This window comes from Ichthyophthirius multifiliis (assembly GCF_000220395.1).
Source record: "Ichthyophthirius multifiliis unplaced genomic scaffold scaff_1120509251258, whole genome shotgun sequence".
In the NCBI taxonomy this organism is placed as follows: domain Eukaryota; phylum Ciliophora; class Oligohymenophorea; order Hymenostomatida; genus Ichthyophthirius; species Ichthyophthirius multifiliis.
This window is the reverse complement of record NW_004086050.1, coordinates 86,431-100,449: the sequence shown is the minus strand read 5'-3', so window position 1 is coordinate 100,449 and position 14,019 is coordinate 86,431. Positions and strand designations below refer to the sequence as shown.

Genomic DNA, 14,019 nt, shown 5'->3' with positions numbered 1-14,019 from the left:
TATATATATATATATATATACATAAATAAATATATTTATAAATATATTAATATAATTTATTTTACTTTTCTATATTATTTTTAATTATATATCATAGATTCATTTTCATATCTTTTTTATTAATTTAAAAATTATATCCATTATTTTTATATTTATTCATGTTTTTCTAAGCACCTTTATTATTATGTATACATTAATTTTTATGTTATTTTTAATTTATTTAGTTTTATTTTATTTTCTTAACTGTTTTAATATACACTTTCTTTTGCATTTTCAATATCTTATTCTAATTAATCCTTAGTAACTAATTAATATTTTTACATAATAGCTTTGTGCTTATATGTTTGAGATTTTTACATCATAACCGTCGTACTTAGTTTTTCGCCTTTGCGTCTAAAACTGTTTAATGTACTCATATTTTCCTTTGCAATTTTTTACTCTTATTATCTTTAGTGCCATTCTGTTTTTCCTATTATCGATCGTGGTATTATTTTACCTTAATAATCGTATTTTATACTATTTATGTGTGATGGTGTTATCATGTATCGATTATCAAATATGTTTATACTATTTAATTATATTATGCTTTCATGTTATTCATTATTTAAAGTTAACGCTCTTTTGGCTATATAATATTTTTTTTTCTCGTTTTTATTGTCTTAACCAAATATTATACTTTATTAAAGGTTTAATGAGTTTTAAGACATTTTTTTATATTTTTTTATTATTTAAATTATTTTTTTAAAAAAATATAAAATATTTATAATGTTTATTTTGGACTATTTTATTTTATTTTATTTTTATTTTAATTTTAATTTCATTTTTTTTTATTTTTTTTTTATTTTATTTTTAAAAATAATACAAAAATATAAATAAAGCTTCAGCTTCAACTAATTATTTTATTATTATTTAATCAACATATAAATATACTTATATTTGTCATTTTTTAATAAAAAAAATTCAAAGAAATAAAATAATTATGGTGAAAACTAAGTTAAAAGTAAATAATTAATTAATTTATTATTTTAAGATTTTCTTATTTTATTAAAAATAATATATCTTAAATATATTTAACTTAATTTAAAATAGTGTTTAATAATAGCGTATTATTTTTAATAATAATATTAAAAATTTAATATTATTAAATATATTATATTTAAGATATTAATATATAGGTCATATAGGTAAAATATTTTTAAAGTTATTTTTTTTTTTTTAAATATAAACATGTTTTTTGAAAATCTTAAAAAAAAAAATATATATATAAATTTAAAATTAATAAAATACTTTTAAATATTATATTATAATGAATATTTATTAATTAATAATTTTCATATTTTAAAAATTTTTCCTTTATAAATAAATCCATTTAATTTATTATAATTAATAATATATATATATTATTAAAAAAAATTAATTTTAATATTATTTAATAGCATATATTTTTATAATAATAATATTTTTATATTTTTTTAATATTATTTTTAATATATTTATATCTTTTTTCCAATTATTTTTATTTATATAAAAAAAAAATCATTATATATTTTTTTTATCTTATTCATATTGACATAAATTATTACATTAAAATAATATTATATATCAGTTAATAAATCAATTATATTATTAATACATTTATTTTATAAACCTATCGAATTATTTAACTTTTAAGTTTTTTAATACTCCTCTTTAGCATTATTTTAAATAATATTTATATTATTCCTAATTATTTATATTTGCTATATATTTTGATAAATTTTTATTTATTTTTTTCTGTTTCTACGATTTATTCAGTTCTTTTAAATTATAGAACAACTTGACATTCTCAAGTATCAATTTTCTTAGTATTTTTTAAAAATTATTACAAATCCTAATCATAATCGTTATTTAAAGCATAATAATAAACTGCAGTATATATACATAAACTATATCAGTAAAATAATTTGCTGAGAATTTAATTCATCACATTTATTTTCAAAAACTTTTTTTCTTTCTAAAAAGTTAGAACAAAATAATAATACCTAATAAAGCAATTAAATTTAAATAAGCTTATATTTCTATAAACCAAAATCTAACTGATTAACTTCCCAAAAAAATATATAATAACCCAATTACTTTATTTAAATTACATCCTTTTACGTTTATTCATTATTATATATTTTTAACTACCATAAGCATTACTTTTGGTATTGAGAATATCACTTATTGTTAAAAAAATGAGAGCAAAATCATATATTATTTTATATATATAAAATATAAAGGTAATCCAGATGCTAAAAACCTTCAATTTTAGACTTCATAGTTCAATTTTATTTACTTTTTCTAGACTTATCAAGCAGCACAAAAGCTTTAATATTCTAGTCTTTTTCTATTCCAACTTTGTTTGCAAGCTATTTTGTATTGTTTTCTTTTTAAATAATTTTTTTAGTTTTTTTATTTTATATTATTTTTATTACTTAATTAATACCTTTCTAAAAGTATAAAGTTTCGATAAATTTATTCAACTATTTCATTTAATTTTACATCTATTTCTTTATCAGGCCTAATAATATTCTATTTTATATTGTAGATTATATTTTTATTTAAAAGGAATCTTATTTAGGTTCTTCTTAATATGAAAAAAAAATTAAATTATTTCATAAACTTTAATGGTTTTATATAAACCTAGTTTGAGTTTAAAGAAATAATCTTATTTATTTTGTGCTTTATTATTATTTCTTAAATTCGAATTTTATAAAAAATCAAATTTTTTTAGTTATCAGGTTTTTTTATGTAAATATTTTTATTTTTTAAAAATAAAAAATAAAAGTTTCTATTATTTTATTATTTGCCTTTTTTTTATTTTGGATAAATATATATATATTTTTATTTTAATAAGAATATCTTTTTATTATTATTAAACAAAATTATTCATTTTTTATTAACTTTAATTCTTTTTATTGATTACATAAGATTTAAATTAATAAAATAATATTTTATATTTAATTTATTCGTTTATTTGATTAAAATAAGTATTTATATTTTAGTATTTCATTTTTAAATATTTATTTAAATAAAATGAAATATCATAATATTTATAATAAAAATTATTTAGTGAAAAAAATAATAGATTTTATTTGAAAAAATATAAATTTCAGAAAGTGAAATTATATAAAAATAATTAAATAAGCAGTTATTTATTTTATATATGTAAAATAAATTTATCAATTTATATATAATAGTTTTTCATGGTTTTATATTTATTCTATATTTGTTTTTTTAAATCAATCTATTAATGAAAAAAAGGGCCTAATCTATAATATTAAACATTTTTTTGTCGATTTAGTTTTTAAAAAATAATACTGCAAAAAATAAAAATAAAAAAAATTAAAAAAGGAAATATTGGTTAAGATACGATGATTTAGATTATTGGGCGTGATTTATACAGTTTCCACACCCTAGTAAAATGACCTACGATAGGTTCTGTCTATAAGTCGAAATTCCCATACAGGTAATTATCTATAAGTGATAAATACTTATAAACGACAGAATAGGATGTACAAGAAAAAAAATAAAATTAAAAAGTAATATCTTTTATTAACGAAAAACAATAAAAATATAAAAATTCATTTAAATTTTGTGAAAAAACAAAATATTAATATGTAATATTCAAATAATTAATATCAGGATAATTATAATAATATTTATAAAAATTAAAAATTAATATATTTTAATATGTAACTATATTTTAAATACAAATATAATTATTTATTTAAAATAATTTTTTTACAAAGTATACATTCATTTTTAATATTTAAAATTAAATAAATTTAAATTTAATTATTCATTTTATTTTTTTTCAAAAAAAAAAAAAAAAAAAACATATAAAATATTTATTTTGATTTATTATAATAATTTAAAAAAAGTTATACATACATTTATGATATATATTATTTTTAAAATTATGTCATCTATTTTTTATTTAATAATGACCGTTAAGAAAATAAATAAATAAAAAATTTTAAGATAAAAAGAAAACTGATTATTAAAAATAAATATATAAATTAAAAAAAAAAAAAAACCCACAAAAAAAAAAAAAAAGCAAACAAATGAATAGCTTTACTTTATTTTAAAGAGATCGAGCTTTTTCCAATTCTACAACATGTTCTTTTGAGCCTTAAAATGAGAAGTTTTTAGAGAACAAAGAAAATAATAATCCTGTATTTATTCCAAAACCTATAAGAAAATAAGAATAATAATAGGAATTAAGCTTGTGTAATATTTTACTCTTGTCAATATTAAATAATACTAATAATAATAATAATACTGATAATAAAAAGATTGAGAAAAAAATTTATATCCCGAATCTTATTTTTGATAAAATATTAAGTGAAGAAGAAATTGAAAAAAGAAGAGAAAATCGACATTTAAAAATTTAGAAATATCTTGAAAAAAAGCAGACTAGAAAATGGAATGTTCTAAGATATGAAGTGAGAAAAAAGATCGCAAAAACAAGATAAAGGGTTAAAGGAAGATTTGTAAAAGAATAAAAATAATAAATTATTGAAGAAGAAATTGAAAAAAACTCAATCTAATCAACAGAAATATTACTTTAATAAGACTTGTGAATTTTAATTTATTTATTTTTTCAAAAAAAATAAAAAAAAAAACAAATAAATAAATAATTATATATTTTTTTTAGTATTTATATAAAATTTTAATTTTGTATTTTTTTATATATTTTTTTATCTATTTTTAATTTCTTTTTTTTGTTATAAATTAAATAACATTTAATATAAAAATGTAATTTGAAGTTGATAAAAATAATCAAGAAAAAAAAGATTATTTTAACTGTTATAAATTTGAAAATAAATCATAAGAAAAATTGGCTTAATTTTCCCGAAATTTAATAGGCTCTAGAAATTATGATTTAGAAATATAAAAACAATATGATTCGTATAAATAATATATAATAGATAAATACTAAAACCATTAAATTGTTGGAATTATTTTATGGTTTAAAGAAATAAATATTTTAAATGAAGTATTTACTCCTTTATCAGAAAAATATGCGATTTCCATATAATTATAAGATAGTGAATTTAATAATATTTTTATGTTTACCTATTATAATGCAAATAATATAAATATAGAATTTTATGATAATTTTGATTATATATATTTTAAAGAAAAATGGTTTGTTAACAAATATTTAAGTAATTTTATTTTATTTTAATTTGTTATTTTTTATTATATTATTATTTATTTATTAATAAGAAATATTTTAAAAGTATAGCATAAAAGATATGGTTAATTTTTCTTTTTCAATTAAATCTGTTTTTAAAATTTTTGATTCTTTTTTAATTACTTTTTATCATGAAACAACTAATAATTCGAAACATTTTTGTGATCAAATTTATTAGTTTTATCTTTAAAAATACTAAGAAGATATATTGCCCTTTTAAAATATTTAATGATTATTCTTTATTTATTATTAAATGCTTACATATTAATATATTACAATAAAATACTATTAAACTAAAAAAAAATAGTATTTTACATGAATATGAAAATAAAAAAACATGCATTTAATACTTTTTACACTTTTTACAAAAACCGAAAAAAAAGAAAAACTAAAAATATTATAAACTGCAATTTATAATTTAAATTTTTATAAATATTAATTATTTTAATTATTAACTAATTATGCTTTTTATTTTTTTAAATAAAATTAATATAATCAACAATTTTGTAAAATAAAAAAAATATTACAAAAGAATCAATAATATTAATAAATATGCACATAATTATGACTCAAAAAATATTGTTAATAACATTTCTAATATTTATATAATCCCAAGCCCAGATTAGTTATGCCTAAAAAGGTACCGATTGGACAGGTAATTGTTCTGATGGTCAATAATAAAGTCCAATTGACATTTAAGATGTAAAAGGTTCATGTGACAATACAGTAAAATATAGAAAATAAAAAAAATATTTATTTAAAAAAAAAGATGAATTTAACATTCCAACCCACAAATACAGCATATGATACATATTTAATATCATGTCATAATATATAAAGTAACACTTTAGTCAATAGATAGTTTTGGAGTCATTTATACGGCAGTAATTTAGTCGGAGATATAAAAAGGATATGAGTCAAATTAATTCATATACATGCTCCTTCTGAACTTTATGTCGAAGGCATATAATATGATGTAGAATTACATATTGAGCATACTTTAACAGCTGAGTTCTTAAATAATCCCTCTACAAGTACTACAAATACTAGCACTAATTAAAGAACAAAGGCTGTTGTTGCGTATTTTTTTTAATTAGATACTACGGCTATAAATACTTTTTTCAATAAATGGGATTTGTCTAAAACTGTAAAAGTCACAAAAGACATAGTACCACTGAAATTTAACCTTTTTGAAGCTCTTAATGGGTTATTTGATTATAAGTTACCTTATTATTTTTATGAAGGATCAAATACAGTACCGCCATGTGAGGAAATTGTTAATTTTTATGTTTTTTAATAACCATTAAAAATAACTCCAGAATAATTAAAAATTATTTAAGGTTTTTTTGAGAAGGATTATTAATTTGCAAATGGAAATGGGAATAATAGATCTACGTAAAATTTAAATGGAAGAGAAATTAAAAAAGGGAATATTGAATGTGAAGAATAATTTATATATTTCTTCAGTTTTTTATTTTGTATACTTTTTTAAATTTCTTTGTTTGTAAAATGCTTTGAAATATATAAAAAAATAATAAATCTATAAAATATATATAATAATAATTAAAAATAATATTATATTATATACATATTATTATAATAAATTATCAATTTTTAAATAATAGATAAATATATTATTAAATATGATAAAATTTAATAAATATATATTTAATAATATATAATTTTATTTATTTAATCCTAAAGTTACTATATAAAATAAATAATTTTTAATTATTTTTCATTTATTTTATAATAATAATTTTTTTTATTTTTATTATTATTATTAAAATTTTTATTATTATTATTATTATTATAATTCTTTTTGATTCCATATTTCAAACATCTTTTTTTTTTATATAATTTTTATTTTCTTTTTTTTACGTTTTAACTAAACTTTTTATTTATTTCTACAATTTCTTATAATATTATTTATATTTATTAATTAATTATTTAACTAAAATAAACTGAATCTTTTCTAAAATAATATAATATTTAATATAATTTATATTAATAATTTTCCAATAAATCATTTAAATTTAATAATTCTTTCTTTTTTTTATATTATTTTAAATAAAAATTATATATAATTATTTTTAATTAATATTACATTATATTATATTTATTAATTATTATTATGTATTATATTTATTTTTTCTTATAATTTGTTTATTTATTATATGTATGCTTTTCTTTAATCTAATATATTAAGACATATATCAAAATATTAAATAGTATACTATTAAAATAAGTAATATTGTAAAAAATTATAAAAAATTTTATACATTTAATTTATGTTCTATATATTTTAACTAATTGGAAACATAATCTTATTAAAAAGATAATTATTTTTCTATCTATAATTAGAATTCATTTAATTCTTCATTATTTTCTTCTTTAAATAAATAAAAATAAATAAATATATATATATATATATATATATATATTATATATTATTAATATACTTAATTTTTATAAAATCAAATTAATTTAATTATTTCCTTATAATTTTTATTTCTAAAAAGCGAATATTTTAAAAAAGCAATTACATATATTTTATATTTTTTATTTTTAATCATTATAAAATTTTTCGTATTTATCGAATTCATCATCTTCTTCATTTTTTTATATTTCCTTATCATTTTTTTTCCATAATTATAAATAATCAAATATTGCATTAAATTTTTATTAAATTTAATCGAATAAAACATTAATGAAATTTTTATTTTTCTCATATTCTATATTTTCTTTATTTTATGAACATTCATATTTTGTTTTTTCAAACTTTTTTTTATTATCTTTTTTTAATAATATTTTTATATAAATATACATCATCATTAGTTTAAGTTAAAAATAGATATAATAATTTAAAATATTTCAAAAATGGATGTTTAATTAAAAAATTAAGAAAAATATTCAAAAATTACTTTCTTTATTCCAAAAATTCATTTTTATTAAAAACTTAGATATTAATTTTAGTTAATATATACTTTTCAGGAAGCGGAGGATGTATAATTCCAGGAAAATAAATTTGAATTTATTCTAAAATCCAACAAAAGTCATTATACCTTCTTTATACATTATATGTTTAATTAGGAAATAAAGGATTTATTACATAAATATTGTAAATTTATAATTCTAAAAACATTCTATTTTATAATAAAAAAAATAAAAATATAAAATAAATATTAAAATATATACATATATTACTTATCAACTTATATATTTTATTCTGAAATATTAACTGTTACATTTTCAATAAAATCGATTTTTTATAAAAATTAATTTTAAATATTTTATAATTATTCTAAAAAAATTTAATTTAATGAATTTTAAATTGCATCAATCTATTAAAAATCTTCATCAATTATTTATATTTAATTCTTTTCTTATTCTATATTTTTATTAAGTAAATTGCGTAAATTTGGATATTTATGATTATATTAATCTTCGAAACAATATTAATAATTATCTGACATTTTTTAATAATTGTTGTTAAAAAAAAATAATAAAGAAGAAATGTTATATAATAAATAAAAAAAAAATTATATATATAAATATATATATTTATATATATATTTATTTTTATATATTTTATAAAAATTATAAATAAATTATATTTAATTATATATTATCAAAAATTTATGAAATATTGTAATTTATTATATTTCTACTATTAATAAATAATTATAATTAATAAAAATCTTGATTTTATTTATCTTTAATTTTTAAATCATAAATAAGATAAAAAATTAAATACAATTTTTATTTTTATATATATATATATATATGTATATATATATATATTATATATATATATATTATATTGTTAATTAATAATTATTATCTAATTTGAATTAAATTAATAATTAATTATTAATTAAATTTTTTTATTAACATTTACATCATAAATATAGTATTCTTATTAAATAAAATTCAAAATAATATATATAAATATACTAATATGATAAATTAAAAAATATATATAAAAAATGAATTTTAAATAGTAAATTTTCTTTTATTAAAAATATATATTAATATTTAAATAAATATTTTTTTTTATAAAAAAGAAAACTCGTTCATTTTCTCCATAATTAAACTTTAAAAATTCCAATCTTTAACATTAAAATACACAAATTGATTAATTTTCTACTAATAAAATCGATTCTCGTATCCGATTATTTCCCTATATAAAAAAAAAACCCTAAACTCTGATTTAAAATAAAAAATCACCGAAAATTCTTAAATCAAATACTCCTCTTATCTTTTAATATTTAAACCCTCAATAGTAAATCCAAATATATTAAAAATTAAAGAATATTTCTTATGAAATAACCGAAAAAGAAATTTTCGATTTCCTATAAACGGATTATAAACATGAATAAAAAGATATTTATTTTTATATGAATCGTTAAAAAGATTCACCATATGATCTATTATTGACAAATTTTGAGGAAAAAAATAACGAAAACTATTGTACAATAAGCAAATAAGGTGTTATTATATACTATAGGGGAAATACTTAATTTTTGACAATAGAAACATTCTAAAAAGAAAAGGAAAATTTTAAAATATTATAAAAAATACAATTTTTTTGTAAATTTTTTTAATATAAAATCTTCTAATATTGGAAAAATACAATGAAAAATAATATAATAAAATAATGCAAAAATATACTTCAGAAAAAATTGTTAATCTTAAAACAAGATTTTAGATAAAAAATACTACAAATTTAATCATTTTTTCTACTATTTGAATAAACACCGATTTTCAATATCTTTAAAATGTAAAACTTATATAATTTGAACATAAATGAATTCCTTGTAATTACTTAAGATTATCTAATTAAAAAAGTTTCGGCCCAAATAAAATAACTTTAGTAATAAATCCTCAATATAATAATAGAAAAATGTCAAAACTAAATGTAACTATTCCTCTAAAAACATGATTTAATGTCTTTTGAGGAACTTTCATTTACTTAATAAGTTTAACTTTAGTTTGAGTATAGGGAATTGCAAAAATTTATACGTTTTGTAGATTTTATGAATATAAAATCAAAGTTTAGGTTTATATAAGAAGGAATATCATAAGCAGAAACAGAAATATTAAAAATTATAAAAGAAAAAGCAAAAAAAAAAAGTAAAATAAAAATTGAATATTGTTTTTTATAAGGATAAGGATAAGGCATAAGTTTTTAACCAGAAAAAATATATTTATTTAATGAACTAAGTTTAATGATTGATAAATGTGTTAATATTGTTGTTTTTAATCATTAATAATTTTATTTTTAGTAAGAAATTAAAGAATATATTCAATAAGATATTAATAATAAATAAGAAAAAAATCTTATCTTAAAAGAACTTATGGTTGATTTGCTAAAATAATCATAAGAATTCTTAAAAAACAAAAAGAATTTTTTTATGACAGTTTATATATATATACAAATTCTTATAATTATAAAATAAAAATTTAAATAAATATAAATATTTATAAATATAAATATAAATATATATAATATAAATATATAATATAATTATTTATATATATAAATATTTTTATAATTAAAGCTTGATTTTAATTATAATAAATTAGTTAATAAAAGTAGAATTATTGATAATTTGATTTCTAAATATTAAAAATACTTTAATTATGATATTCAGTAATTATTATTTTTTTTCTTTTTAATTATTAAAAAATTAGATATTTATAATAATTAAATGATGATTAATATAAAGAAATATATATAACAATTGAAAATGATAAAGCTGAAATTTAAAAACAAGATAAAAATATATAAATAGGTTTTTTTTGTTTAGATTTTTCTAAATTAATATATGATTTAACAAACTAGCAAAATATTTATATATAATAAACAAATGAAAGTTTAATTTTTTAATTAGAAAATCTTTCAAAAAACTTTTATGATACTATAAAAATGCAATATAAATAAATATATAAATTTCCTTAAAATTTATAACATTTTTACAATTTTATATATTAAATTTAAGATATTGATTATTAAATAGATAATTATTAAAGTTAGAATAAAAAAATAAAAATATTAAATAATATATGTTTAAATAAGAACATTTATATGCCACATTCTTTAAAATTATAAGTATAATTATTAAAATATATTAAAATAAAAAAAATAGTAATAAACAGATATATATTTAAAAATATTAATTTGTATTATATTATATATAATAATATAATTATATAATTATATAATTATATAATTATATATATAAATATTTAAATATATATATATATATAAACATATATTCATATATTCATATATTCATATATTCATATATTCATATATTCATATATTCATATATTCATATATTCATATATTCATATATTCATATATTCATATATTCATATATTCATATATTCATATATTCATATATTCATAAATTCATATATTCATAAATTCATATATTTATATATTCATATATATTTTAATATACTAATATATGTCTATATATATATATATTTTTTTTTTTTAATTAATTAAGATAAGTTCTTGTAATTTTTCACTTATTGAATTGAAAAAAAAAGTAATAGAAATTAATGCTAATATGGAAACTATTTTAGTAAAATATAAAGCTGTTTTAGATTTACAAATTTAAATTTTTAAAGACAAATGTAACGACTTTATGAATGAAAGCGAAGACTTTTTTTAATAAAATAAAGAATTATTTTAATTAGATATTATTTTAAATTTCATAGAAGTTGAAATATACAAAAATAATATTCTTGAATTAAATAAATTAAAATAAATTATTTAAGAGTCTGAAAATTAACTAGAATTTCATTAAGTTTAATCTACTGATTTTTCATACTATATAAAATATTTAGATTAAATTTCTAAATATTAAAAATTTTTACTGAAAATAAAGGAATGGGTGATTATAAAAGAAGAAATATATAAAAAAAAAACTTAGATGAAATCTAAAAGGAGAATGAATTAATAATTGAAATTGAAAGTTTATTTAAACAAAAAATAATAATAATTAATTTGATTTAATATAATATGATGATTATTTTAATGAAAAAAAATTAACATATTAATAATTGAACAGTTTTTTAATTTTTTGGATATTTTTGCAAATTCTCTTAAGATTGTTTTGGTTTTAAAATATGTTTATCATATTTCTAAATATAATATTCATTAAATTTAAATTAATAAAATAATTAATAGTTGTTTAGTATTTTTATTAAAAAAAAATGAAAATATATATATTTTTTAAAATAAATAATAAAAAAAATAGGAAAATAAAAATTTTGTTTTAAAAAATTAATATAAAGAGTTAAATTTTGAATTTATAACAAAAAATTAATTATTAAATAAAATAAAAGAATTTGAAGAAATATAAATTAAATTGAAAATTTGAAAAAAATAAATAAAAAAATAACTATTATTTATATTTCTAACAAAATAAATAAAAAATAATTTAAAATAAATTATATTCAAATAACAATAAAAATAAAAAAAAAAATGTAATAAATAAAATATTAATACTAAACAACATCTTCAGTTTATTCAACAAAAATAGCCCATGATTAAATGAACAATTCTCATTCTAAATAATAATATACATTTCCAAGAACTTAAAGATTTGGGGGTACTTATAAAAGCTATTGTCAAGCTGGATTCTATACATTAGGAACTACCCTAAACAACCGCTCTACAGGTTTCGGTAAAGGAAATAAAAGCGATTTTACGAAAATGGATAAGAATAAACCAGGACCAGATCGATATAAAGTTTCTAGTATATTCGATAAAGAGTAATCTAAACAAAAGGGAATAGCTTTTAAATTAGGAAGACAAGAAATAGCATTTAGAAGAATGAATGAATATACGATATCTCCAGGGCCAGGACATTATGAATAAGATGATTCAAAATAAAATAGATTATATCAATATTCTATGGGAAAAAGAACTTTAAATTAACGTATATTTAACATCAAAAAAACATATGTAATTTGTTTTTTTAATTTGTTTTTTTTTTGAAAAAAAAAAAAAAAAAAAATTGAAAATCTTAAAAGAATTGATTTCTACTGCATTAGATAATCCAGGGCCTGGTACTTATTAGGTGAAAGGATTAAATAAGTCAGGAAAATATTTCGTTTCTAATTTTTCGAATAGTAAGGCTCCGGTATTCTCGAATTCTTAAAATGGAAGATTTTATGATTTGTATAAACCAAAAAATATACCTGGGCCAGGTTATTATGAATATGAAAGTATTAAAAAATAAGGAGTTTATTATAATTCGAAATTGAAATCTATTTAAGGAGGAAAGTTTGGACATAATAGCAAATAAAAAGAAAATAATATTGGAATATAATGTATTTTTTATTATTTAATTAAATTTTATTTTATTTTTTTTAGATCCTGGACCTGGGGCATATAGAATTTTATCAGAATTCGGAGATGTAGAATTTCCTCCTGTTTTTAAAAATTAAAATAAGTTTAAGAAGATTTGATAAGATATATTTTTTTCTATAAATAAAAAAAATATTTAATTATTTATTTTTAGTTAATATTATTAGAAAATAAATAAAAATAATAATATAAAGATATATTCCTATTAACTTTTTTATAATAAATTTTTTAATAATTAATAATTTTTATATATATATATATATATTAAAAAAATATTTATAATATAATACATATTATAATAAATAATTTAATATTTTTTATAATATTATTATTTTTATTTTTTTTATAAAATTTTAAATTATAAAAAAACAAATAATAAAATATATAAAAAAAAAATATATCATAT

At 14.7% G+C, this 14,019-nt stretch overlaps 1 protein-coding gene across 1 annotated transcript, besides 39 other annotated features; it reads left to right on the top strand. All coding sequences in view use genetic code 6, as the record gives it.

The window, feature by feature from the left end:
* Positions 1-9: 9 nt before the first annotated feature.
* Positions 10-60: a microsatellite.
* A 138-nt stretch (positions 61-198) lies between these two features.
* Positions 199-237: a microsatellite.
* A 543-nt stretch (positions 238-780) lies between these two features.
* Positions 781-850: a microsatellite.
* Positions 851-1,451: 601 nt separating this feature from the next.
* Positions 1,452-1,495: a microsatellite.
* Positions 1,455-1,519: a microsatellite.
* Positions 1,462-1,526: a microsatellite.
* A 2,754-nt stretch (positions 1,527-4,280) lies between these two features.
* Positions 4,281-4,314: a microsatellite.
* Positions 4,315-4,705: 391 nt separating this feature from the next.
* Positions 4,706-4,736: a microsatellite.
* A 464-nt stretch (positions 4,737-5,200) lies between these two features.
* Positions 5,201-5,251: a microsatellite.
* A 1,503-nt stretch (positions 5,252-6,754) lies between these two features.
* Positions 6,755-6,800: a microsatellite.
* A 38-nt stretch (positions 6,801-6,838) lies between these two features.
* Positions 6,839-6,888: a microsatellite.
* Positions 6,876-6,905: a microsatellite.
* Positions 6,906-6,952: 47 nt separating this feature from the next.
* Positions 6,953-7,048: a microsatellite.
* Positions 6,990-7,038: a microsatellite.
* Positions 6,992-7,031: a microsatellite.
* Positions 7,049-7,300: 252 nt separating the features above from the next.
* Positions 7,301-7,374: a microsatellite.
* Positions 7,375-7,640: 266 nt separating this feature from the next.
* Positions 7,641-7,675: a microsatellite.
* Positions 7,641-7,685: a microsatellite.
* Positions 7,686-8,380: 695 nt separating this feature from the next.
* Positions 8,381-8,419: a microsatellite.
* A 309-nt stretch (positions 8,420-8,728) lies between these two features.
* Positions 8,729-8,781: a microsatellite.
* Positions 8,768-8,804: a microsatellite.
* Positions 8,772-8,814: a microsatellite.
* Positions 8,779-8,819: a microsatellite.
* Positions 8,820-8,993: 174 nt separating this feature from the next.
* Positions 8,994-9,048: a microsatellite.
* A 1,627-nt stretch (positions 9,049-10,675) lies between these two features.
* Positions 10,676-10,776: a microsatellite.
* Positions 10,692-10,774: a microsatellite.
* Positions 10,695-10,754: a microsatellite.
* Positions 10,699-10,774: a microsatellite.
* A 636-nt stretch (positions 10,777-11,412) lies between the features above and the next one.
* Positions 11,413-11,495: a microsatellite.
* Positions 11,413-11,673: a microsatellite.
* Positions 11,415-11,497: a microsatellite.
* Positions 11,500-11,682: a microsatellite.
* An 889-nt stretch (positions 11,683-12,571) lies between these two features.
* Positions 12,572-12,636: a microsatellite.
* A 158-nt stretch (positions 12,637-12,794) lies between these two features.
* On the top strand, positions 12,795-13,714 carry IMG5_170690 (hypothetical protein; the record flags this gene model as incomplete). The annotated part of the gene is made up of 3 exons (XM_004029873.1): positions 12,795-13,182; positions 13,277-13,576; positions 13,620-13,714. 3 exons carry the CDS (start codon positions 12,795-12,797, stop codon positions 13,712-13,714), a joined length of 783 nt encoding a protein of 260 aa, XP_004029921.1.
* Positions 13,210-13,236: a microsatellite.
* A 143-nt stretch (positions 13,715-13,857) lies between the features above and the next one.
* Positions 13,858-13,927: a microsatellite.
* Positions 13,916-13,949: a microsatellite.
* Positions 13,950-13,960: 11 nt separating this feature from the next.
* Positions 13,961-14,010: a microsatellite.
* Positions 13,961-14,019: part of a microsatellite that runs on past the window's edge.
* Positions 13,984-14,019: part of a microsatellite that runs on past the window's edge.